Raw genomic sequence first — 27854 nt, 5'->3', positions numbered from 1 at the left:
GGTTGTTAAAGGAAATGTAAAAAAAATAAAAATTACTGGCTAAAAAAAACAAAACCAAATCACGGTAAAATCGCAGTAAAAACGCACATCAAAAAACGCAGCAAGCACCGCAAAAAGCATTGCAAAAACGCTCAAAAGCAACATGCATAGGTGTGAATCGAGCCTAATGCTTTTTTTGATGCATTTTGCATTTTGCAGAAATGCAGGGAATTTTTTTAACATGGTTTCCTATGGAACATGTTCACATCAATGCTTTTTTGTGCCTCTGCGTTTTTGGAAAGGGTCAGGGACTTTTTTTCCTGCAAAAAGCAGCGTTTTGCATGCAATAGAATTCAATGGACCTGCATCCAAAACGCAAGTACCGCGATTTTGTCGCGATTTGCATTTTGTGGTTTTTTTTTAACCTGTTTATAGCTGGTTGTTAAAGGAAATGTAAAAAAATAAAAATTACTGGCAAAAAACAAACAAAAAAAATACGCAAATCGCGGTAAAATCGTGGTAAAAGTGCACGTCAAAAAGCGCAGCAAGCACCACAAAAAGCATTGCAAAAATGCTCAAAAGCAACATGCATAGGTGTGAATCGAGCCTAAAACATAATGAAGTTAAAGCTAATTTATAAATAACCTCTATTTATAGGCAAGCTTTTAACTGAGAGTATTAAGTAATTTTAGTAGCTCCTTGTTTTAAGGCCTGGTTCACACCTATGCATTTTTTTGTGCGTTTTCAGTTTTGCAGAAACACACTACAGTCCATTTAACATCACGTTCACATCTGTGCATTTTATAGAAAGGGACTTTTTTTTCTGGTTTTTGGTTCCATAGACTTTAATGGACCGTAAACGTGTATTGAAAAATGCATCTGGAATATGCAATCTGCAATCTGCATAGGTGTGAACCAGGCCTCAATCAGCATCCTGCTTTAACAATCTTATCTATCTCCTAATCTCCTAACTTTCTGAGATGGTAAAAAGGGACACCTTTAGCCCAAAGTATGTTGGCAAAGTACACACCCCTGACACCCCCCACCCCCAGTTATGTAGATCATAAGGAATGAATATGCAAGAAAATGTGTACCTGTTTTACCACTAATTCATTTTCAGTGAATATAATAGTTTGGGGAGGTAAGTAATGTTTAGGGAGGTCTTTACCTTTAGACCAAAATGAGGGCCAAATGAGCAGGCAAGAGGGACAGGATTTTGTTTAAAAAGAGGAACATTCTATCGAAATGAGGGGCAGTTGAGAGCTATGATCTTGTAATAAACAAAGGTAATTGCACAGGACTGACTTAATCTCTGTTTAATTTTACATAGCTAAAGCTTACTCTGGATGCACTGATGGACACTCAAGCTGCTTTCACAGACATTGGAGATAGCGTATCACGTGTAGAACATCTTCTCAAGGAGCTGAAGCAGCTGGAAGAAAAAGGACAGGTAACTCATACACAATAAATAAAATAAATAATAATAATAATAAATATATATATCATTGTTAGGATTCATAGAATGAGAACCAATCAAATTTTCATATAAGACAAAGGGACCTATCCTTACAGGGGACTTTTCAGAGGAATAATTTAATTAATGATTGTTGTATTATCTGTATGTGTAATTGAATTTCTCATTTCTTGGTGTTACTGCTAACCACCTTTATAAAAAGAAATATATGGTGGATGAGCCTCGTACACACGATCAGATTTTCAGACAGGAATTGTGTAATGACAGCCTGTTACGGAAAATCCGACCGTTCGTACGCTCCATTGGACAATTGTTGCCGGATTTTCCACCCACCGAGGCAGGAGGCCTTTGTGCACAGGGCGGGACTCAATCGGGGGGGGCCACACAGAACACTCCCATGGCACAGTGATTACATCCAATGGTCACAGAATCCCTTACCTATTACCTAAAAAAACAATATAGGCATAGATACTAGATGAATTTGTACAATGTCGACTTGTATGTGTATAATAGATACATACAAGCGGACATTTATTATTTTTGTTCTACTTTCTAGAAATCTTGACAACAATATATGGCTTACCTGTGTGGTTTTTCTTTTGCTATCATAATCACGTTAAAAATCTGGTCACAGCAGAACTTAGCCTAAAAGGTAGATTTACTAAAGGCAAATAGGTTGTTCACTTTTGAAAAAAAAAAAAAATCCCCAGAGCTTTGCAAAGAATACCTAATCACATGCATGATTTTTATTTTTTTAAACACAGCGGGCCAGATCCACATAGATCGGCACCGGCGCAGGGTATCTAAGATACGCTACGCCGCCGTAACTTACTTGGCTTTGTTTCAAAACCACAACGAATTTGCGCCGTAAGTTACGGCGGTGTAGTGTATCTCTGGCGGCGGAATTCAAATCGGCGATTAGGGGGCGTGATTCATTTAAATGAAGCGCGTCCCCGCGCCGAATGAACTGCGCATGCTCCGTTTTCTAAATTTCCCGCCGTGCATTGCACGAAATGACGTCGCAAGGACGTAATTTTTTAAACTTGGACGTGACTTATGTTCACGGATGACTTACGCAAAAAAAACACACCCGCCATTGCCACCCGGGGCATGGAGAAAGGTGGCAGATTGCCTCTGGGGGAGGCCTGCCTACTCCCAACTCCTGCAGTCCGGCTCCTCTCTCGAGTACACGCACAAAATACACTTTAAAAATAAATAAAAATAAAATAAACTTTTACTGATGGACACATGTATCTGTATTTATATATGTATTTTTTTCTATCCTGTGTAGCTACATCACTATAAAGTATTTGTAACATTACCATACTGTATTTATATATGAAATTGCAAAAATGTAATTGTCTGGCCTGATAATAAATGTAATTTAGGTGACAATAATTTGGTGCAAAACGATTTGTCACAAGGTAGTGGATCCTCTGTGTCACTGGGCAATTGTAGGCCTTAAAGAGGGCTGAGGCACAAGCTCTTAGAAACCATCTGTTGTCCACCAGAGTACCCCGCAAGGATTTAGGGCTTTGCCTCAGACAGCTCCTGGGTTGAGGCCCTCAATTACAGTTAGAATTGCCACAGCTGACAGCAAGACAAACTAAGCATGGTAGAAAACTGTCATGCAAGGTGGTTATGGTTGAACAGTCAAAAAGTTAAAGGAAGGCAGATAACAGGCATCCTCCAGAAAAAGGAAGATGTCATAAACAGGTATCAGTCAGAACTGGAACAGGTATCAGGAGTGGGAATAGATAATCAGAGAGGTCTTTGCTCAAGCAACTCCCAAGTGCACTAAGTAGTTTAAATAACTTTTCTGGACATACCCAGAGAGGAAGTGACCAGCAGCACTTCTCCCTAGGAACCAGCAGTAGGAGTGCGAAACATGTGGGTGGAAAAAGAGCCATGGCATGTTTCTGGAGTTGCACAGATGAGAAGGATTCAAGCATTGGACCTAGGTATGTAACAGCAAACTGATGCTGCAGAGACTCTGCTGAAACATGAACAATTGGGGAGAGTGACACAAGTTCCAGAGACTATAACACTATTAATGAAAATTCTAAAGTAATAAATCAACATTGCACTAGATATAAAATATTCATAGAAACAGTCACACCTTTAGTGCCAGTTCACACATGGGCAACCCGACTCACAGCACGACTTTGCAAGGCAACTTCAGCGTGACTTGGAGCAACTTACAACGCAACTTAAAGTTGCCTTCAGGACAGGTGACTTTGGCTGTGGCCAATCACAGAATAATCAGCGCTGTGGGAGGGAGGGGTTTGCCTGAGTAAACAATTTTCTCTTCCTTTAAATTTGATTCAGTTAAGATGGAGATCCGACTTTGAAGGGAATCTATGGGTACAAGTTGCCTAGAAGTGGCCTTGAAGTAGTATAGGAACCTTTTCTGAAGTCGGAGCGACTTCAGAAATGTACATTAAGACAGCTCTCATTGACTAACATGGGATTTCTGATGTCAAGTGACTTGGGGCGACTTGAGGTCTGACAAGTCGGATACCAAGTCGCTGTAGTGTGAACCGGCACTTAGGAACATATTAAATAATTAACTCATATCTTCAAATCACTTTCTGTGTAAAGTCCCTATCGTGGTCTAATTGGCAGAGTACCATATAAAATATATCAGAGTACTGACAGTTGAGGCCTTACTCCCAAGGGCAAAGTATAAGGCTTTACAGCATACATTCCTGGAACATAATGCCCAGTTGAATAATGACTTTAATTCTGGTTCTTTCATTAAGTACAAAGTCTGCATGAATAAATTCATGGCATGCCACACTATACAGTAAGGCAACAGTATAATAGTTTTAGAAGAGCTGTACTATTTATCATTAAAAAGTCGTTTTTCTATCTTCAAACAACTGACTGCCTAGGCTGAGATGATTTCATCAGTCTGCTACAGGCAAGAGAAAGCTTTTCCTCTCAGTCTCTTCCCTCCCTGTGATAACACTTGCAAATGCACACTGCCGGCAATTACCTGTGAGAACCCCAGCTGCTCTTGCAGCTAAATTGCATCCACTTGCATGTAATCACTCATGCTGAGATCGCATGCGATGATTCACCCTGGACGCAGACTGCCTGAATAATCAATGGTGCTGACATTTTGTATAGAAAAGTGGATAAAGGCATTTTAGGGGTAATAATGTGAATTCTGAAAAGCTGGCCATACACTGATCAAAATTCGTCTGATCCCACATGGACTGGACAAAATTTAATTAGTGCGTGGCCTTTTACACTTGACAGAATTCTAAGGGGCATGTTGGAAATTTTTCTGACAATCAGTGGCTGCAGCCACTGATTAGTGTATTCTGACAGCAGTGGGCGCTTTTGCCAGAATACAGTATCCTAGCAGGGGCGATAGCCTGCTGGCTCATCCAAAAAACGAACTGTCTTTGGCCAGCTTAAAGCCTTGTACACACGGAGTTTTTTTTCTGTTCATCGCAGCGGGTTGAACGAAAAAACACAAACCTGTCACCTCCGGTCGGAGCTGCTGTACTAATGATCCAATATCAATACAGCAATCTCCCCCCCTGAGCTGTTGTGTTCTGACAGGAGGACGGCTCCCCCACCAGAACACTCCGGTCAGGGCTCTTGGCCATTGGCTGAAAGCGCTGATTGGGTTGGCTGATGGTTTTCCAGCATGCTCATCCGACAGAAGCTGGCCAAACAGCCAGCTTCTGTGGAACCGGCTGTCATACACAAGGGCCTGAATGCCAGCCCATTTTTATTGAACTGGCTGATGTCACCCAGCATTCGACCCATGAGTAGGGGAATTAGGAGGCAGTACATACCAGGAAGTTCTGCAATTACAAATGACATTATTATTAATGACTAGGCAGGAAGCTGATAAAGCAGGCTATTATTAGCTGATCTCTATGATGCATTATATATAGTATCTGAAATATGCTACTGTATGTGGTAAGTGCTTGAGGAATCCGTTAAAAAAATGTCGTATGCCTACAGTACATAATAGGACAATTAGTGGAGCACTGTATGGGAAGGATAGAGAACAATTATAGAATATTGTTTTATTCCATGGAAAAGCATATACTATACCATGGGTGCTCAACCTGTGGCTCTCCAGCTGTTTCAGAACTACAATTCCCATGAGGCATTGCAAGCTACTGACTGTTACAAGCATGACTCCCAAAGGCAGAGGCATGATGGGACTTGAAGTTCTGCAACAGCTGGAGAGCCACAGGTTGAGCACCCATGTACTATACAATGAATTCTGTGGCCCTCAGTAGACAGCTGCAACAAAGAAGAGGAGGGAGTAAAAAAGTAGGAGCCCTAAACTGTGGTGGAAGAGCAAAAGGTAGCACTGCAGGCCCACTTCTCTTGCCAGATCATGTGAATGTTGTGACTCCTGTCTTTACACTAGTGCACCGAGGTCGGTTTATACATGAATATCCTTTGCAATAATAAGAGATAGGTTGACATCCTAAAGTAGCATTAGTCTCTTTTGATTACTTATGTTCTGTTCTCTTGATTACTTGCAAGGAGCTATTGGAAAAAGCCCAGTTACATGCTCTTCATGGGGATCAGCTGATTCAGAACAACCACTATGCTGTTGACTCCATCAGGCCAAAATGTATAGAGCTGCGGCGTATATGCGATGACTTCACTAACGAGGCCAAGAAAAAGTATGACATCCTAAGAAAATCACTGGATTTGCACCAGCAACTTGACAAGGTGAGAAGGCCATGCATAATGATTTAACTATGCTTGTAGCTACCTGGAACCCTCTAATGTACTGGTCACTTTTATTAACCTGAGGGACCATTTTTTTCCATTCTATTAGTTCCATGCAATAGCAGGCAAAATTGGTTTATATGAAACAGTTTTCTCGGCAGAATTCAGCAAGAAACTCGATGGGAGACATATTCTGCCGAGAAAACCGGTCGTGTGTACACTTTTAGCTGAGGAAACCGACGAGGATCTCGTCGGGCCAAAAAGAGAACATGTTCTCTATTTCCTCGTTGGGCAATAGGAAAATTTGGCTCGCCGAGATCCTCGGCGGCTTCACAAGGAACTCGACGAGCAAAACGATGTGTTTTGCCCGTCGAGTTTCTCGGACGTGTGTACGGGGCCTGAGGAGTATCTCCAGCTAGTTTTGAAAAGAGTAGAAAAAGGGTTGGATCCTATTTCTTGCTTTTAGTGCTGTTTGCTACCCCATTAGGGAAACTTGCCTGCACTTTTCACCTAGTGATCATGTTGCTAGAGACAAAATTGGTATGCGTCACACAGTAAAGAGTATATCCAGCTAGTTTTGAAAACAGCAGGAAAGGTTTGGATCCCATTACAGGCTTTTAGTCCTGTTTGCTACTTCATTGGGGAAGCTTACCATTGCTTTTGAGGAAATATTGTACTACTTAAAGAGGTATTGCCTCACATCCTGGCATTGTGAGAACATAGGGGGTTATTTACGAAAGGCAAATCCACTTTGCACTACAAGTGCAAAGTGCATTTGAAATTGCACTGAAAGTGCTCTTGGAAGTGCAGTCGCTGTAGATCTGAGGGGGACATGCAAGGAAAAATAAAAACAGCCATTTAGCTTGCACATTATTGGATAATAAAATCAGCAGAGCTTCCCCTCATTTCAGATCTACCCCTCAGATTTACAGTGACTGCACTTCCAAGTGCACTTTCAGTGCAATTTCTAGTGCACTTTGCACTTGTAGTTTGCACTTGTAGTGCAAAGTGGATTTGCCTTTCGTAAATAACCCCCAAAGTCACTAGGATAGGAAATTAAAGGAAAACTTTCCAACAGAGATGCAGAGAAATGTTTGGATATAGATTCATTTACCTTGAAGTGACCCTTTTCCTTTTTTAATTACAAGGATATTTTTTATTGCTTTATACGATTACCAGGCTAACCAGTGGTGTGAAGATGGAATCTATCTCTTAGCTTCTCAAGCTGTGGACAAGTGCCAGTCACAGGATGGAGCAGAGTCAGCACTCCAGGACATTGAAAAGTTTAATGGACGCTCAATGGGTCACCAGCTGTCCAATACAACAGAATTCTACAACAAATATGAAACAATTCTCTCCTCTGAGATAAAGGTAAGTGTCATGTTAAAAAATCTGAAAACATAAGTCATATTGTAGAATAACACTATATTACTATAGTAAGCTCTTCTGAGCAGGGTCCTCCTAATCCTATTGTATTTTATTGTATTATAACTGTATTGTCACCCTTTTATACTGTAAAGCGATGCATAAACTGTTGGCGCTATATAAATTCTGTATAATAATAATAATCATAACCATTTTGTAGTTTATCCCAACCCCACTGTAGTTTATCTCCCGCTGTAAATTAATATAATTTCAGAATGTACCTCATGCCAAGAGATCACGTTCCCCAGCTGCAGCATGCCTGGGAAATTGCTCTGATCCCAATGATCATGTTGCACAGGGTCTCTGGGGAGTAGGGCATTGTGATCAGTAACCACCCTGAATGGTTACCGATCAAAGGATCACCATTATTAACCATTCATAGCGAGCACAGTAAGAGCAGTAAAGGTTTTTAAAATGATAATTCTAAATTATTGTAAATTATAATTTGATTGTATTTCAGCTAATTGTGTAGGATATTTTAAATTATCTGTAAATTTCAGCCATTGTACTGGAAAATGCCCTATACATATGTTTATTGTGCATACAGGACTACTGTATGTATCAACATCTATACATACTTGGATTATTCAGAAACTTTGGTGAATTATTTTTAAAATACCATGATACTTTATTTTATGAAAATAGAAATACAGTTTTCCCCTTATTATGCTAGTTCCCTCCAACTTCCTTATTCTTCACCTAGACAAGGATGATATCTGCATTGCCCTCCCATTGCCTTCCGGGGATGTCTATTTCAAATATCTCAGGCAGCATTACTTTTTACAATTCATAAAACCCTCCAAGATGGAAACATGTATACAAATGACTTGGTGCCAAATCTCTGTTGAGACATTCTGGGCCGACTGCAAGAACCAGAAAGAGAAAGCCATCTCACCATGACCAAAAGTGAGTTGGTATTGCAGGGCGAGACCTGGATTAGAAGAGTGGCACAGGAGAAGAGAGCTGCGTTGGATCCACTGGGCGTATAAGTAAAAAGCACCTAAAGTTAAGGAGAAAAGTATTTTCATTGGGAGGTGGAAGTTCATTTTTTAATTATATAAAATATATTATGAATTAAGCTAACTGGATCAGCATTCTTTTCCATTTTTGTCATTTTCTTCACCTATAAAAATATATGTAGGGTATTTTTCTAACCAAATGACCAAATTAAAGCAGAGTTCCACGCATAAATGTAACTTTCGCTGATCCGATTCCTCCCCCCCTCTGATACCGCATTGGCCACCTTTCAGGGGGGGGGGGACGGATAGCTGTCAAATCCAGGTATCTTCTCCCACTTCCGGAGATAGATCGCCGCACATTGTGCATGGAACTACGTAATGTTCGGCTCCCCCCCCCCGGGAGCTGCTTTAGGTAACTTTTTATGTTAACAAGCTGATGATTGGTTGCTAGGACTGCCTAGCAACCAATCATCTGCTAGTTAACTTGCAACGGTAACTAAAACAGCTTCCGGTCCCGCCCTCCATCCAGCACGGCTTTGCTAGTGAAGGAAGAGCAACACCGGCGGAGCTTGGGGGAAAGCATCAGCACAGCCCTGATCGAGATCTGCCTGTTGGCTTCCCGCGATCGACAGGTAGCTCACAATCGATGGCTTTAAGGTCTCATATGTGCTTAAAAAATTGTGTTAAAACTATTTTGATTTCTAAAGCAGTTAAAAAGCTTTTGCTGTGTATATACTACTAAAAAACAAAACTTTAGATTTTGGCCTTGTGACTGAGCTTTTGATGACTGATGAAAATGGTAGTTGCCTGGCTGTCTCTGGCTTCAATACTTTCTGAATGTTTGTTCTGGAACAAGCATGCAGCGAGAAAAGTGAGAGTAAACTCCTGATCTGTAAGACCACCCAATCACTTCCACACACACAAAACTAAAAATGAAGTTTCATGTGGGCTGCCTTTTGTAACACCTCTTTAAAAATTCTAGTTGTCTGGCAGTTATACTGACCCCTATTGCTTTAATAGTTGAGTCACTGGCCTTGAAAAGTTATGCAGAAAAGAGCTTGCAAATTTAGGTGGGTCACCCACTTTGTTTCAGGTTGGTCACTCAGCAAAGCACAGTAGGCAGGGCAGACAACTAGCACATAAAAAGGAGGCCAACAATGTCAGTCCCCTATTTCTTTCCTGACAGGTTTACTTTAAGGTGTATCCAAGCTTTGGCAATACAAGGAATAAGGATAGAGATTTTAGATATAAATCATTGCAACCCTCTTATCCAGGGGCGTTTTTTTTTAAATCAGTGTGCAAGATCAAGTTGGACCCCAATTGCTTGATAAAAAAATGTTGTGTGCTTAGTGAAGAGCATGAGCATGGTTATCATCGTACCAGGGGAGTTGCTAGGATTGTAAAATACCTAGGGCCCATTTGGGCATGCCAAATGGAAGAGTAATGTGGTGCACAGAGCATGCCGGGGTGAACAGTGGGTGTGACCATTTGCGTTAGAGGCAGGATGGGCTTCAGGGACGTGGGTAAATCAAACAAGGTCAGTCTGTCCCCCAGTACAATTCACCCCCTAGGTAAGGCTGCCTTCCCTCCAGATCAAACTGTTCCCCAGTATAATCCCCCCAGGTCAGTCTGTCCTCCGGTATAATCCTCCTCCTAGGTAAGGCTGTCCCCCAGTATAATCACAACCCTAGGTCAGTTTGTTCCACCTTTACAGTTGTGCTCTTAAGTTTACATACCCTGGCAGAATTTATGATTTATTGGCCATTTTTCAGAGAATATGAATGATAAAACAAATCAATAGGGCGCCATTGTTTGATCACATTTTTTTCGATAAAACAAAAACGTTTCTTTCACTCATGGTTAGTGTTTGGCTGAAGCCATTTATTATCAATCAACTGTGTTTACTATTTTTATATCATAATGACAGAAACTACCCAAATGACCCTGATCAGAAGTTTACATACCCCAGTTCCCCCCCAGTATTGTCCCCCCTAACATCAATGACAGTTTGAAGTCTTTTGTGGTATTTGTGGATGAGGCTCTTTTTCTTCGCACAAGGTAAAACTGCTCATTCCTTTTGGCAAAAAGCCTCCAGTTCCTGTACATTTTTGGGCTGTCTTGCCTGAACTGCATGTTTGAGATCTCCCCAGAGTGTCTCAATGATATTGAGGTCAGGAGACTGAGATGGCCACTTCAGAACCTTCACTTTTTTCTTCTGTAGCCAATGACAGGTCAACTTGGCCTTTTGTTTTGGATCATTGTCATGTTGGAATGTCCAAGTACGTTCCATGCGCAGATTCCTAGCTGATGAATGCAAATGCTCCTCCTATATTTTTTGATAACATACTGCATTCATCTTGCCATCAATTTTGACCAAATTTCCAGTGCCTTTGTAGCTCACACATCCCCAGAACATCAGCGATCCACCTCCGTGTTTCACAGTAGGAATAGTGTATCTTTCATCATAGACCTTGTTGACTTCTCTTCAAATGTAGCGTTTATGGTTGTGGCCAAAAAGCTAAATTTTGGTCTTATCACTCCAAATGAATTTGTGCCAGAAGGTTTAAAGGTTGTCTCTGTGCTGTTTGGTGTATTGTAAGTGGGATACTTTGTGGCATTTGTGTAGTAATGGTTTTCTTCTGGCGACTCGACCATGCAGCCCATCTTTCTTCAAGTGCCTCCTTATTGTGCATCTTGAAACAGCCACACCACATGTTTTCCGAGAGTCCTGTATTTTATTTGTGGGGTTTTTTATGCATCCCAAACAATTTTGCTGGCAGTTGTGGCTGAAATTTTAGTTGGTCTACCTGACCGTGGTTTGATTTCAACAGAACCCCTCATTTTCGACATCTTGATTAGAGTTTGAACACTGATTGGCATTCTCAATTCCTTTGATATCTTTTTATTTCTTTTTCCTGTTTTATACAGCTCAACTACCTTTTCCCACAGATCTTTTGACAATTATTTTCCTTTCCCCATGACTCAGAATCCAGAAACGTCAGTGCAGCACTGGATGAAAGATGCAAGGGTATGTCAGGAGTCCAGAAACTCACTGACCTTTTATGCACACACACTAATTACAAGCAAACAGATCACAGATGAGGATAGTTACCTTTAATAGCCATTCAAAACCCTTTGTGTCAACTTGTGTGCATGTTATCAGGCCAAAATCACCAGGGTATGTAAACTTTTGATCAGGGTCATTTGTGTAGTTTCTGTTGTGATTATGATTTAAAAAGAGTAAACACTCTCTTGTTAAAAAAAAGAGTAAACAGTTGATTGATAATAAATGGCTTCAGCCAAATGCTAAATGCCAAATGCTAACCACGAGTAAAAGTAAAACGTTTGAGATCTCCCCAGAGTGACTCAATGATATTGAGGTCAGGAGACTGAGATGGCCACTTCAGAACCTTCACTTTTTCTGCTGTAGCCAATGACAGGTCAACTTGGCCTTTTGTTTTGGATCATTGTCATGTTTGAATGTCCAAGTACGTGAGGGCCATGTTTACGCACAAGGGGGTGCCCAAGTGTTCCGTGCATCCCTGTTTAGGCAGTTCTATTCATGTCAATTGCGACGAAGCGTCTGTATGGACACAGTCGCTGCTCCCAATCTGACATCCGTGTGGGTGCGGTGCACAGCCCCAAATGCAGACAATGTGAGTTCAGAGGTATACATCCACACAGATGTCAAATCGAGAGCAGCAGCTGTGTCTGTGCAGCTGAAGCTTCCCAGTTGACATCACTGGGACTGGGAATGAAACACCTGTGCATTCCTGTGCGGCTTTTTTTATAAGGTTATTTTTAAAAAAAATTACTTTTTGGGGGCGGGGGGCTTGGTGAAGCATCTCTTTTTTGAGACAGAGAAAGGAACTGGGGACATAGCACTTATTCCCTTTATATGCGGGTTCAGGTTCAGAAGGAGAAGAAGACAGCAGCTGCATGGGAGCCACAGAGTATTGTTGCTGTGGGGGTTGGAGGTGGCAAGCACATGAGCTGATGGGGTTATTTTAAAGCACAGGGTGGCCCTTCCATGTGTGCATTGTGTGCCAGGGCACCCTTCCTCAGAGTCCAGGTGCGCTGCACACATTGCACACATGGATAATACGCCACTGCTCTTATCTTCCCTGTTGTAGATATGCAGTACCTGTTTAAACATTTACAGTTCTAATTGCGATTATCTATGTGTGCTCCGTACAAATAGATTTTTTAAATTACACTGTGGTACAGAACATTGTTTAGATTAACATGAAAACATTATTACATTGAGAATATACATAAATTCATACAAACTCAGTGGTATTACTGGTGGATTGGTATTCTGATACCTCTGTCATCGTATTTTATCAATACTGAGCCAACAAATCAACCTCAACGCTAAACTCAAGGCAGATATAAAAGCAAAATGAATGCAGTTTTATGACCATTGCAAATCATTAAATGTACTTTTAAATTAGAACAAAAGAGTGCGGCTTTCCTGATTATCTTTTGTTCTTATTTGCTATGTGCATTGCTAGCACCCTCAGTTCCTGAGAAGAAGATTGCACCCAACAATCTCTGTCTACTTTTAAATTAGGTGCAAGTACTCAAATTGCGGAGCCCTTTCTTATCCACAGTACAGAACTTCTTTACTGTCCATTCTCAAGTTAGAGGCAGGAAGGTGACCTAGCTGTACTGCCTAAAGTGGTACCATCACCTTGCTCATGGAGGGCAAAGAGACAGTGTCAATGCAAGATGCCCCTATTCTGCTCCACTTTTACTCACCTTTGCACTGCTTCGCCACAGCTTCTTCTTTCAGTGCAGCCCTTTCCAGAGACACTGTCACTTTTGTCCTGCGTGAGCAAAGTAAAGTGTCTCTTTAAATGTGGCTTCACACTGCTTTTTTGCTAAAGTGCAACTAACCCACAGTTTTCGTGATTTAGGCTCGGTTTACACCTAAACCAGCCGCGGTTTGCATAGGAATGCTGTGCGTCCCTGTTCTCTGTTTCAGGGACAAATCAGGGCCAGATCTTTGCCTGAATTCGGCCCTGAAACTGAGCCAAAGACGCCGTTTCTGTGCAGTGCGCTCCGCAGCTGCCCCGGAGAAATGTGAACTGGCTCTTTAAAGAAGCGGCCACATTCTCTTGCTATGCGAATTGGATGCGGAGAAACGCGCATCCAATTTGCATAGGTGTTTTCATCGAGAAAACTGCCGGGAATCTCGACGAAAAAATAGAGAACCTGCTCTCTAATTTCTCGTCGGGATTCTCGGCAGTGTTTTCCTGCTGAGAAACCCTAGCGTGTGTATGCTTACCTGCCTCCATGGAAACCCGCGCATGTTCGATGAGACTTCGACTAATGCGCGGTAGCTTCCAAGGCATAGGTAGGGTGAAGCAAGATGGCGGCGTTGGCATCGAATGTGACGAGCGCATGCTCGTCGTAGTCAATGATGTCACCGCGTTCTTGCCATTCAAAAGAACGGCGGTTCATTTGAATGTGCGTCTGTACATAGGACTTGGCAAGAAAATCTTGTCAGGAATCCCATCGAGAAAACCAACTTTTTTTTCCCGACGGGATTCTCGCCCGTGTGTACAGGGCTTAAGGCCCCTTTTACACCTGCTGATCATGTGAGGATCTGTTTTTAAACATCCGCTTGTTCAGCGGGGGTCGCTCCGTTGATTCCCGCTGAGCTGGCAGATGAAGGTCTGTCTCTGCACACTGTGCAGGGACGGACCGGTCAGATCTCCGCTCTCCTCTATGGGGGATCGGATGAAAACGAACTGGATGTTGTGGTCCTGCCCGCGGGCGTGCAGACTGTGGATTAGGGTATGCACTCTCCTTCGTAATCTATTTCAGATTAACATTAAAAGGGACCCTTATGTAGCACTCCTTGGTAAGCCTATCGTGGGATTACTGTATCCAGAGAGGTAACTGGCCCAGCATCTCTTTACTGCAGCTCGGTTGACAATTGCGAGAGCATGGAAGACACCCACACTTAGCTTTGAGGCGGTCAAAAAAGGCATGAACGATGTCATGGTTAATGAGAAACTAACGTCTGTCCTTTCTGATACGCACGACAAGTTTCTCAGCTTTTGGCAGCCTTGGATGACATACTACCACCCTTCTAGGTTTGACACCGCATTACTGTCAATGTAGGACTCCTCTTGCACGCACCCCGTGGACCTTCTACCCCCTTCTTCTTTCTCTCCCATTTCACCTTCCATTCTTCTTCTCACTCTGCTCCACTTTCCTCTCTTTGTCCACTCCTTTATAGTCTCTTCCTTGACTGTTATCTCTTTGTACTCTTTCTAGAGGATGCTAACCTTCAGATTTTTTTTGTTGTTGTGAATTGCACACTCATTCAACAGGTTTATAGACAGTCGGGCGATGCCTGGGTTCTAGACCATCTTGTTCTAAATACTTTTTTCATCTCTCTTTTCAATTGAGTATAGCATAAGATCTTGCTTCCTGTATGTTGATGTGGGCTTTTGGGTCCGGATTTACTTTGTACATTGTATGCTATATAACATTGTGAACCTGTACTGTCGGTTTATATGACAATAAAACTTTTGTGAAAGAAAATGAACCGGATGTCAGCGGACATATCACCACTGACATCCGACGCTCCTTAGAGATACATGGAGCGCCCGTTCAGATCCGCCTGAAAAAACTGACAGGCGGATCTGAACGGTCCGCAGGTGTGAATGGGGCCTAACTGTAGGAAGAAAAGGTCACCAAATCTGCCTCTACTGTATGTATGTTAACCACATTTGCCTGGAACCCAACTTTAACTACATGCTTGAACAAGGCTGCTTGCTGTTGTTGCTAATGTGTATGAATAATGTAAATAAATGATTGTAAAGCAGTACATTTTTAAAAAGAATATAATTATACTATTTTTTCAAATACTAATTGATGTTTAACTTGTTCTTTATTCCAGGCAAGTGTTCAAAAAGTACTACAGAAGCTGACTGATGTTCAGGAAATGTTTGAAAAGAGACAAGCAAGCTTAAAAAAACTAGCAGCCAAACAAACTAGACCTGTACAGCCTGTAGCTCCACATCCTGAGTCTTCACCAAAGAGAGCTTCCCCTAAGACAGCCAGGCCAACATCTCTAGGTAAGTGTCCATCACACTTTAATCCAAGTATCTACCTACAAAGGAAAAAGTAAACATGATTTCCTTCTTGTCATTTGATGGACACAGGAATTCAGATACAGTTGAGTTACGCCGCAGCCTACAAAGTGTTTGGACCCTAGCAAACAGAAAAGTTGTAAATCAGCCATCAATATAAGCCCTCCTCTACCTACCCAGCATGTCTCAGTGCTTTGCTAGTGTCCTAGGGGGTATACTGTAGATGTCTTTTCTTCAGCTCCAATAAGGTAGATCACCCTAGATTTTCACTGAAAGTATTTATTTCCTTATTTGGCTGGTCAGCAGCTTCATGGGCAAGGTCCGCCAGATACTTTTGCTTGCATGGTCCTTAATCAGAGAAATTCCCTTAGCATTTTGGAGAAGATTCCTTTCCTTGCTCCACAGCTGTTGATGCGTCACAGGACCAACACATGGATGGGGTCTGTGTTAGACAGGCTCTACAGGTTTCCTCTGCAGACCCCAGGGTGGATGTTTTACCTTCATTCTGAATGTTTTCTGGTGAGCCCAAGCTCACCAATCTGGGAGGTCTGATTTTTATTCCTGCCTACCCTATGGGGGTGTCTTGCTTCTATCATGTTGACTTTGTATGATACCCTTAAGTTCTCCAATGGTCTTAGAGGTCTCTTCATGCACTTCTGTGACACTGCATTAAATCTACATAAAAACAGAATGCAATGATTTGCAAATCTCCTAAACCCATATTTTATTTACAATGGAAAACATTAAATGTTTAAACTGAAAAAATTTACAATTTTAAGAAAAAAAAAGTAATTTTGAAATTGATGGCAGCAACATGTCTCCAAAAAAAAGTTGACAGGGCAACAAAAAGCTGGCAAAATATGATACTAACAAGGAAGAGCTGGAAGAACATTTATCAAGTTGTGTAGTGTTCTTACTGTTGCTGGTGTAGGCAAAGGAGATTGTGTCAATTGAGACTGGACAGTTCTTCATAGGCTGTGGCTCTGTTACCTCCCCCTGTCTTCTGGAACTCACTAGATGTTTCCAGAACATAGTGGGCAGAGGGACAGAGACTGCAGCCTGAATATTCATGGAGCTTCCACCAATCCCTGAGAGGCAAGCCAAGAAGGTGGAGAAGCGGCCCGCACATTTTTAGAAACTTGGCAATTTAGGAGCAGAGTTTAGGGTCTAGCCATCTAGAGGTTACCCCTGTGCTGGGGGCTCTGCCCCCCTGAGTCAGAATAGAAATATCAAGAGGAGAGAAAGAGAAAAAGGAAGTTCCAGGACATTACTCAGCTGCAATTTCAGCTAAGCTTAGCTGCAAACTTTAAGCCAAGCCAGAAGCAGCCTGTTCAGCAGAAGGCCAGTACAGCAACCTTCTGGATTCTTGAAGCTACTTAAGGACACTGAGTAAGTACAAGCCAGCCATACACCCAAAAGGAGGAGAGGACAGAGAAGTGCAATACCTCATGTATCTGGGACCAGGGGTAACTTGAGTGCAGACAGCCAGGAGAACCAAAACACCTCTAACTTTGAACATAGAGCAGCCAGGTGCCATGCAATATAGCCAGGTGCTGTGTCTTTGGGACTTTTATTGCCTGTTGCAGCTTCACCTTTACTCACAGTTCACTTTGGATTATAGCAGCCAAAGACTTTAGCAGTTCCTCAACCGTTTGTTTGGGGTTTGTAATTTTGTCAGTTCTGGGCATCCCATGTACCCATACATCTCATTCAAGCTCTATGTTTCCAAAATAAACACTTAAAACCAAAAACCCCTAAACTGTTTCGTGAGCCATCGGAGAGATTGTGGAAAATTCCTTTTGCCTAGTTGTGGTTGCTGTTTGTGGAAGTAAGCCCAAAGTCCAGAAGCTTCTTCGGGGGGTAGCGCTACATTAGATTAATAGGCAACAGGTCAGTAACATAATTGGGTATAAAAAGAGCATCTTAGAAACTTAGAGTGTCTTCAGAAGTGAAGATGGGCAGAGGTTCATCAATCTGTGAAAAGTGGAACAATTTCAGAATAATGTTCGTCAAAGTACAATCGTAAAGACTTTAATTATATTATCATCTACAGTACATAATATCATCAAACGATTCTGAAACTCTGGAGAAATCTCTGTGTGCAAGGGACAAGACTGAAATGCAATATTGGATGCCTGTGATCTTCTAGCCCTCAGACGGCACTGCATTAAAAACAGGCATGATTCTGTGATGGATGTCACTGCATGGGCTCAGGAATACTTCCAAAAATCACGTCAGTTTTCTATGCCATGCCAAAAATGCAAGCTACAGCTGATCGCCATCCACCACCCCACCCCCGCCTCGCCAATTTGTTTTTCACCCTTACTTACCATAAGGTGGTATTTGCACATTTCATATACTCACCCATCCAGCGGATCCAGCATTGTAACGCTGAGGTCCAGAGAAACACCCCCATAACGGGATATTACCACCTTCATGCTCTACTGTAGACATGGTGTTATTTGGATGGTGAGCTGTATTGGATTTCCACCAGACATATTGTTTGGTGTTGAGGCCAGATCATTTTAATTTAGTATCATCTAACCATTACACCTTTTATCATGTGGCCTCAGAAATTTCAAGGCAAAGCTCATCGTGACTGTATGTAGCATTTCTTTAGAAGTGGCTTTTTTTGTGCAACCCTCCCATACAAGCCACATTTGTGGGGAATTTGTGATATTGTTGTTACATGCACACAATGACTACTCTTTGCCATAAATACCTGCAACTGCTTCACAGTTGCTGTAGGCCTCTTGGTAGCCTCTCTGACCAGTTTCCTTCTTGACCTTTAATTCAGCTTGGAGCAATGTCCTGATCCAGAGAGGGTCTGTGTTGTACCAAATACCTTCCACTTCTTAACCTCTTGACCACCGCCCCATGTCAAAAAGACGTCCTCTTTTTAAAGTTGAATATCTCGATAACGGCAACAGCTGCTGCCACAACCGAGATATTCATCTTTTCAGGGGGCGGTGGTGTACACGATAACGGCGGTCTCCGCGGCGGATTCGCCGCGAGATCGCCGTTATCGGTGGCGGGAGAGGGCCCCCCCCCCCCCTCCCGCCGCTCTCCCGCGCCCTCCGCCGCTTACCGGAGCCGTCGGTAGCGGCGGAGGGGATCGGATGTGTCCGGCAGCTGAGCGGGGACGGGACTGAAGGAGAAATCTCCTTCACCCGTCCTCATAGCTCTGCTGGGCGGAAGTGACGTCAAAACGTCAGTCCCGCCCAGCCTCTTAAAGAAACATTTTTTTTTTTGTCATTTGAAAAAATGACATTTTTTTTTTTTTGCATTTAAGTCTAATTATGAGATCTGAGGTCTTTTTGACCCCAGATCTCATATTTAAGAGGACCTGTCATGCTTTTTTCTATTACAAGGGATGTTTACATTCCTTGTAATAGGAATAAAAGTGATCAATTTTTTTTTTCAGTGTAAAAAAATATAAAACTAAATAAAAATAAATAAGAAAAGCCAAAAAAATTTTTTAAAGCGCCCCGTCCCGACGAGCTCGCGCGCAGAAGCAAACGCATACGCGAGTAGCGCCCGCATTATGAAAACGGTATTCAAACCACACAAGTGAGGTATCGCCGCGATCGTTAGAGTGAGAGCAATAATTCTAGCCCTAGACCTACTCTGCAACTCAAAAAATGCAACCTGTAGAATTTTTTAAACGTCGCCTATCGAGATTTTTAAGGGTAAAAGTTTGACGCCATGCCACGAGCGGGCGCAATTTTTAAGCGTGACATGTTGGGTATCATTTTACTCGGCGTAACATTATCTTTCACAATATATAAAAAAATTGGGCAAGATGTATTGTTGTCTTATTTTTTAATTCAAAAAAGTGATTTTTATCCAAAAAAAGTGCGCTTGTAAGACCGCTGCGCAAATACGGTGTGACAAAAAGTATTGCAATGACTGCCATTTTATTCCCTAGGATGTCTGCTAAAAAAAAATATATAATGTTTGGGGGTTCTGATTAATTTTCTAGCAAAAAAATTGTGATTTTCACATGAAGGAGAGAAGTGCCAGAATTAACCCGGTGGGCAAGTGGTTAATGATAGACTGCATTGTGCTTCTAGGCATTGATAAAGCCTTTGATTTTTTTTCCCATCTTCTGACTTGTGCCTGTCCAGAACTTTATCCTGGAGATCTGAAATGCTCCAAGAAAACTCTTTTCACGCGTAGCTAATCAAGATGACCACAATTGAAAGTCAAATGGCTTTGTGTGCCATTGAGAAGGTGATTAGCTACAACTGATTGAGTTTATAAATCATTTTTAGGAGGGGGTGATCCTTTTTCCAACTCAGTGATTCTGTTTTTGATTTTTTTTTTAAATGTATGACATGTTGGTGTTATATCTTTCACTTGGATGTTATACGTTGTAGAGTAAATACAGCTGGGTAAATCAAAAACTGTGTCTTTCTTCATTTCAGGCTGCAAAGCAATAAAATCTAATTTGTTTAAAGGGGGTGATTCTTCTCTGTACCCACTGTAACTGGCCATCCAGCAGTCCAAACATTTAATGTACTGAAAATATTTGGCGCATCTTGAAACCAGAAATACAACAAAGAAAACTTAGTACTGTTGAGCAGTTAGAATACTATATTGGGCAAGAATGGAACAACACTTCTTTCCCAAAGCTTTAGCAACTGGTCTCCTCGGTTCCCAGACAAAAGAATAGAGGATTCTAGACTGTGGCCCTGTCCCAACTTTTTTTGAGACGTGTTGCTGTCATCAATTTCAAAATGACCTTATTTTGTTTCTTAAAATTATACATATTTCTCGGTTTAAAGATTTGATATATGTTTTCTATTGTGAATAAAATATGGGTTTATGAGATTTACAAATCACTTCATTCTGTTTTAATGTAGATTTTACACAGCAGCCAAACTTTTTGGGACTTGGGTTGTATATTCTCTGGTGTACTTCACTTAGCAAGGTTGATCGTCTGCTCGTCTGCTCTATCCCCCTTGACGCGAAGGGTTAGGGATATCAAGCTTATGGCATTCTGTGAAGACAAGCTAGTCTTTCTTGCCTGGACATGTTTTTGAAATTGGTTTGCTCATATGACCTTTTTCTTGTGGGGGTAATCCCCAGTGTTACTTTTTTCTTGTTGATCACATGAGTTTGTGAGTCATTTCTCCCATTTTCGATAGTTACATTTTTGCTGCACATATCTTTGGTGGCTTCTGGCTAATCAGTTTCCTGCTGGCTTAGGTTCAGTATTTTCTTCCATATGGAGTCATTCTCATGTGGTGACCTTCTCCATTTTGGTCTAGAGCGTCAGGTTGAGTCCCCATGCTCTCCACTTTATTGTGTAGAACGTTCCCCTCTTGTTTTAAGGTTCTACCTCACCTATTTAGTTTTGGGCATTGATCCTTCGGTGAAGCCTCTTTTTTTTTTTTGCTGTGTTTCTCACCTCTGTGTGTTGTATTTATGCCCTTAGTACTGCTTTACCTACCAGAAAACTGAGACATGGTGAGAAGAGGATGGGTTATTCGTTTGGCTGGCATATGAGTTTCTGGTTTGTCTAAAACTGGATCTTTCTTAGTGAATATCTACTGGATTTATTTTAGTGCTGAAATATGATTTGTAGATAAAACCGAAAACATAGGGTGCACTGGCCTTATTAATTATGCACCACCATTTATTTAAAATATAGGATGGAAAAATACTCACAAACATAAAATGTAAGCCAACACAATAAAACCTGCTGATGTGTTCCCCAGATCCAGATGAGGTGCCGGAAATGTGTGCAAGTATAATTAATTTTATATTTTTAATAAATGGTAGAGTGTGCTTTTGGTGGCCACTCAGTGTTTTCTGATCGGCTTGCTATATCAGATTTCCCTATCTGTCACAAGAGCTGCCTGCCATGATGTTTTTTTCAAGCAGATCAATGCTACCGCTACTGCTATAAGGCCCCGTACACACGACCGAGTTTCTCGGCAGAATTCAGCCAGAAACTCGGTCGGAGCTGGATTCGTGTGTACACTTTTCAGCGAGGAAGCCGACGAGGAACTCGTCGGGCCAAATAGAGAACATGTTCTCTATTTCCTCGTTGTTCAATGAGGAAAGTCGGCTCGCCGAGATCCTTGGCGGCTTCAACACTGAACTCGACGAGGAACTCAATGTGTTTTGGCACGTCGAGTTCCTCGGACGTGTGTACGGGGCCTATGATTCAAATCCTTGGAGTAACTGGGTTGTGGCTGACCATGGTAGAAAAAGGGTAGGTGCTGTAGAATGGACCATCTCTCAGGTTGATCTCCAGAAACTGAAGAACAGAATAATGCAAAGGATTTTGGCATTGCTGATATGTTGATGGCAGCGATTTTCAAGACGAGATACTAGCTATTCAGAAACTTTTACAATTTAGATTAACGTGGATTAGTTAATATTAACTAAAAAAAATATTGAACTCAACCCTCAAAGCATAATTTTCTGGTAATTATTTACTTTCTATTCAGCAGGCAAATAAAACATTATTCAAAAAAAAAAAAAAAACAGGAAGTAAAATGTCTTCCTTGATCATAAGGAAGCAATTTGCTTTGGTATTACTATTTGTGTGGAAACTGACTTAGCTTTGGTACTAGATATACTTGTTTAATGATAAACTATTTCAGGATGTATTACATGCATTACTACTGGGGAAAATTTCATTTTTATTACCCTACAGTTTATTTGTATTGGATATTACCTCATTGCTCCCATGAGAAGTAGATAGACAAATACAGGGTGGGCCATTTATATGGATCCACCCAGGTGGGCCATTTATATGGATACACCTTAATAAAATGGGAATGGTTGGTGATATTAACTTCCTGTTTGTGGCACATTAGTATATGTAAGGGGGGAAACTTTTCAAGATGGGTGGTGACCATGGCGGCCATTTTAAAGTCGGCCATTTTGAATCCAACTTTTGTTTTTGGTGTATCCATATAAACGGCCCACCCTGTACATAATACACAGGAGATTCATAGGTAGCTCAGTAGGTGTAGCTAGGAACAAGATACCCCGAGTAGAGTACACAGTAGTGGCTAAGTCTGAGCACTAGAGACTGTGGAGATAACACTATCTGGAGAGAATAGGAAGTATAGCCCTTCAGCAGAATGATCAGAGATTTCCAATAATTATCAGAAAAATTTCAGAATTCCTGATCACCATATTTGTTCCAGACCCAGAAAGTATTGAAGCCAAAACATTAGCATGAAATCCAGGGAACTATCATTGTCCAAATAGATGTCAGCAATGGCAGCCCCATACATTTATAAAGGACAGTCTCTTTAAATAACTGCAGGACTGATTATTCTGATAAGTCTAAAACTGCGTGAAATTATACAATGCACCTGGAATCCACCTTGGTGTGCTTAACTTTCAGCAAATGTTTTTTCTCAATTTCATACAAAAAGAAAAATGTCTGTTACAATTCATAAAAGGAAATTAAATATCCATGTAACCATGTTCATGCTTAGCATATTAAAAATGTATATTTTACATATTGTTAAACTGCAAAATTGTGCAATTGGTCCAATGAATGGCTTACCCCTTATCTGTGTGTACCAGACAGGCTACTCTGAACAACTATTGCCTTGCCTCAAGGAAATTCAGTTTCTTTAATCATCAAATGTAACTCTTATATAAATATTGTGGGCAGCTTGGAACTTTTACAAAACTTTGGTAATAATGGTCATTACGTAATGGAACTCAGTGGATCAGCATGTAGTGGTACAGTGGCCAATATGCGATGGTCTGTGCATAATAGTAAGATATTCTCAAGTACGGCAGCCCTTCTGCCTGACTCACAATGACCAGGGCCATCAAGAACCTCAATCAGATCTGGATTGGCTTCCTCTATGCTTGTGTTTAAAAGATTAGTTCTACATTAAATATGTGAGGCACTTCTGTACCTTTTTAAAATGAATAAAGCCCATGTTATGCTTGCCATAGATGGATCGAAATGTGGCCGGTTCATCAGGGACTATCCGAATTTTCAATTCATCTATGGCCATTCCCACTTGGCAGAAGTTGACCTAATGATCAACTTCTCTTGAACGGGACTTCTCTTGCATTACTTTCATTTGATCAAGGGCTGCATCGCTGATCAGTGTATTCTGACAGCGGAGAAGTCCCTGCTGTCAGAACACAAAAGCACAGCAGGAAGGATTCCACCATCCATTTTTTTTCAATCAGCCCGCTGGTTGATCAAAAAAAATGATTCATGTGGCCAGCTTAAAGGATCACTAAAGGAAATATTTTTTTTAGCTAAATAGCTTCCTTTACCCTACTGCAGTACTGGTTTCATGTCCTCATTGCTCGTTTTTGCTTTGATGTTGCTGTAAAACTGCTCTGATCTCCACACTTCCTGGTTGCCTTTTTCCTTATAATCATCATACTGGGAGCTTTTCACGATGGTCTAAGCTGTCATTACTGTGTGTCTAAAACTTAACAGAACCAATCAGATTAATTTTAAAAACAAAACACTGCCCTGGATTTGTTTGTTTTTGTTCTGTGGGTCTCTTTACTTCACAGACACATGAAACCAGTTTAAAAACGAAAGTGAAACTGTAGGCACATTATATGATTGAATTTAATCTATTTTTAATCATTTTTAAAAGGAATCAGTTAACTTTTATGTCTCTGTAAACAGTCATTTCAGCAAAAAAAATGTTTTCCTTTAGTGATCCTTTAATCACTTTCTCCACATTTGGCAAACCTTTTATACTGAATAAACTCGCACTAAAGGCCACAGTGGGGGGAGATTTACTAAAACTGGTGCACACAGAATCAGCTTCTAACTTGAGCTTGTTCAATTAGCCCTGGTTCACACTGGGTACGATTTGGAACGATTTGAGATGCGATTTGACATGTCAAATCGCATCTCAAATCGGCGGCAATTGTCGGCAATGGCACTGTCCTAATCAGTGCGACGCCGCATCTGCGATTTCAAAAAGTAGTTCCTGTACTACTTTTTGCGATTTCGGGCCGCGATTTACATTAAATTGCGGCCGAAATCGCGGCAAAATCGCAGCCGCAAAATCGCGGTAAAATCTTGCATTTTACCGCGATTTTGAATTCGCAGCAGTGTGAACCTAGGCTTAAGCTTTGACAATAAATCCTAGAAGCTGTTTGGTTACTATGCACAGCTGCATCAGATTATGTGTACACCAGTTTTAGTTAATCTCCTCCAGTGTGTTTGTCCATCATCTAACACATGAACATTTGCAAACACTAGGACATTTCTTAGCTTTGTGGAAACAATATGCTTTACACAGTTGCTGATCATCAGATTTCTTGGGAAGGCTGAGAAGGTCCACACCTATTATCAAAGCTCATTTTTCTTGTTGATCCAAGTTCCGTTTTCAAGTTATTAAGACAATGCTAGCATCCTGTATGGTATTTTTTTTTTATATTTGGTCAGCAAATAATTTCAACAGGTATTTTCATTTTACAACAGTCTGTAGTATTTGTCAGTGTGGGCAATGTTAACTGGTGAAATATATGAGGAGGAAGTCTATTGGATAGTTTTTGATGTTTGAAAACCCAAGGCCACTGAAGCTTCTAAAAAAAACTCTCTCACTGCACAGACTTTAACAGTAATAAAACAACAATGCCTGCTAGCTACTTGTGCAAAACAACTGCAAACATTTAATACATTGCAAAAGGAGATTTTTTATTATTATTGTATTGTGTTCAAATGGCACTTGAAGAATAAACTATTTTGGACCTATTTGTATGTACAACAAAAGGTTATACCCTTGAAGCAAATGGCTACTTTTATCAACATTTCCATACTCCCACACCTTCATTGTGAGATACAAAAATAATTTCTTTTCAATTAGTTTTTATTAGGTGTTTTAACAACAGAACAATAACACATTTATACTGAGAGTTATATGATATTGCAAAATACACATTGCTCCGTCTGTAGGGATAACAATGATACATCACGTAAATTTGCAAGAAAAGGAATTCTTCCATTTTGTAGGTTAATTGGCTATGTTAACCTTAGATCAAGTCTAGGTATGGTATCGATACCGTGCTCCCGGCACCCCCATTGGGATCAAACTGTGCCACAGGCTCACACCTTCATATAATGCTATACACGCTGTCATATAACTATTTTTCACAATACTACAAAAATGATTTCATATTCTGTTGGCATGTGTTGTAGTTCTGTGCTGCTTCTACCTTGAGAATGTTTTTAACCACTTAAGCCCCGGACCATATTGCTGGTCAGAGACCGGGCCACTTTTTGCGATTCGGCACTGCGTCGCTTTAACTGACAATTGCGCGGGCGTGCGATGTGGCTCCCAAACATAATTGGCGTCCTTTTTTCCCCACAAATAGAGCTTTCGTTTGGTGGTATTTGATCACCTCTGCGGTTTTTATTTTTTGCGCTATAAACAATAATAGAGCGACAATTTTGAAAAAAATGAATATTTTTTACTTTTTGCTATAATAAATATCCCCGAAATATATATAAAAAAAATGTTTTTACTCAGTTTAGACCAATACGTATTCTTCTACATATTTTTTGTAAAAAAAAAAAACGCAATAAGCGTTTATTGATTGGTTTGCGCAAAAGTTATAGCATTTACAAAATAGGGGATAGTTTTATGGCATTTTTATTAATATTTTTGTTTTACTAGTAATGGCGGCAATCAGTGATTTTTACCGGTACTGCGACATTATGGCGATCAGTTCTATAAAAATGCATTGATTACTATAAAAATGCCACTGGTAGGGAAGGGGTTAACACTAGGGGGCGAGGAAGGGGTTAAGTATGTTCCCTAGGTGTGTTCTAACTGAAGGGCGGGGTGGACTGACTTGGGGAAATGACTGATCGCTGTTCATACATTGTATAAACAGACGGTCAGGCGATCGCGGGTGCCCGCTGAGCCGGCGGATGACAGGGTGGTCCCCGCACAAAATACTGCACAAACCTGGAAAGCATTAAGCGTGTGCACAGGGGGTGCGCCAGGTGTGCCTGGGCACACCCTTAGACCTACGTGCAGTGCAGATTCCCCCTACTGCCCAGACTAACCCCACCCTGCAGTGCTGCTGGCATCCCTCCTCTCCCCCTAGCTGCTGCGGGGATGTTTCAGGATGGAGAATGGGGAAGGGGCTAGTAAATATGTAATTTACTGGCCTCTTCCTTTTCTAAATGAATACAGTGAACACACTCACTCGCTGTGTTCATTCATAAACGAAGCATAATAAACTGTGTTTACTATGCTTCAGTTTGTGAATGAACAAGAAGCTGCATAGCACAGAGCACTTCCCATTCATTCACTGTCCTGTGCAGCTGAGGCTACGGAGAAAGGCGTGTGTGTTTGAGCTTTGGGGTGCACACCCTAATGCAATGGGCTGCGCACACCTATGCTGGAAAGTACATGAAAGTATATTTAAAGCGGATCTCCCACACAAATACGTTTTTTTCTGGGGGTAGTTAAATAGTTAATAGCATAGCTCAAATAAACTCACGTATTTGGTGTCCAACGTCCGCTCCACTGTCATTCTGTCTGCTATTTACATTTAAATTCCGCTCGTTGCGCCGTTGCCATTTTAACTGTGGGCATTAGAAGCCCACAAGCAGGCACTTCCTTGTTGCGGTGATGCTGATGTCCCAGCATCCACCGCTCGATCCCGCGCAAGCGCACTCGCAAACGGGGAGCAGCGGCGTCAGCTTGTGTTGCCATCACAACGGTAGGCGTCGCAATTTAAAGTTAGCGCCCCGTTGTGATGTATAGGTAAAAGGTACTGTTTAGATTTTAAAGATAAAAATCTCAGTTTTGATTGTCAGAAGTATGATTAGCCTATTGTTGAAAGTAGGGTGGAGCTCCGCTTTAAAGGAAGATCCTTATTGCTTATCGTGCAAACTATGCAATATCCTGTTAGTCATCTTTTTATTTATATCTCACCTCTGCTTGCCTCAATTCTAGGTCAGTGACACCCATCCATGAGTCACTATGTACTTAAAAGGATAAGAAGAGGAAAGAGACACAGGAAGGAGAAAAATCTCCCAAGGAGCGATACCAGCACCTCTCTGTGATCAAATAGAACAAGAGTATGACCACGCACTTCGAACCAGGTCAGGCAGACAGAGCTCCATAAACATCTAATTGAATAAGTAAATACCTGCTATCCCATCTGGGCTCCCAGGAATCCCAGCAGAATGGCTCCTACCATATGGGTCCTTAA

The 27854-nt window shown here is 41.3% G+C and overlaps 1 protein-coding gene across 3 annotated transcripts in view; it reads left to right on the top strand.

Annotated features, from left to right (window-relative positions):
• The window catches only part of MCF2L2 (MCF.2 cell line derived transforming sequence-like 2), a 366799-nt gene that overhangs the window by 138310 nt on the left and 200635 nt on the right, over nt 1-27854 (top strand). For all 3 annotated transcript variants that reach the window (XM_040349448.1, XM_040349451.1, XM_040349447.1), the window contains exons 10-13: nt 1310-1429; nt 5975-6166; nt 7346-7537; nt 15467-15644. In XM_040349448.1, coding sequence (XP_040205382.1) covers nt 1310-1429; nt 5975-6166; nt 7346-7537; nt 15467-15644 — 682 coding nt within the window. The remainder of the gene's footprint in view (nt 1-1309; nt 1430-5974; nt 6167-7345; nt 7538-15466; nt 15645-27854) is intronic.

The sequence above is a fragment of the Rana temporaria genome, chromosome 4, assembly GCF_905171775.1.
Source record: "Rana temporaria chromosome 4, aRanTem1.1, whole genome shotgun sequence".
NCBI classification, from domain to species: domain Eukaryota; kingdom Metazoa; phylum Chordata; class Amphibia; order Anura; family Ranidae; genus Rana; species Rana temporaria.
Note: the sequence above shows the minus strand (reverse complement) of the source record. Positions and strands in the feature narration are given on the sequence as shown.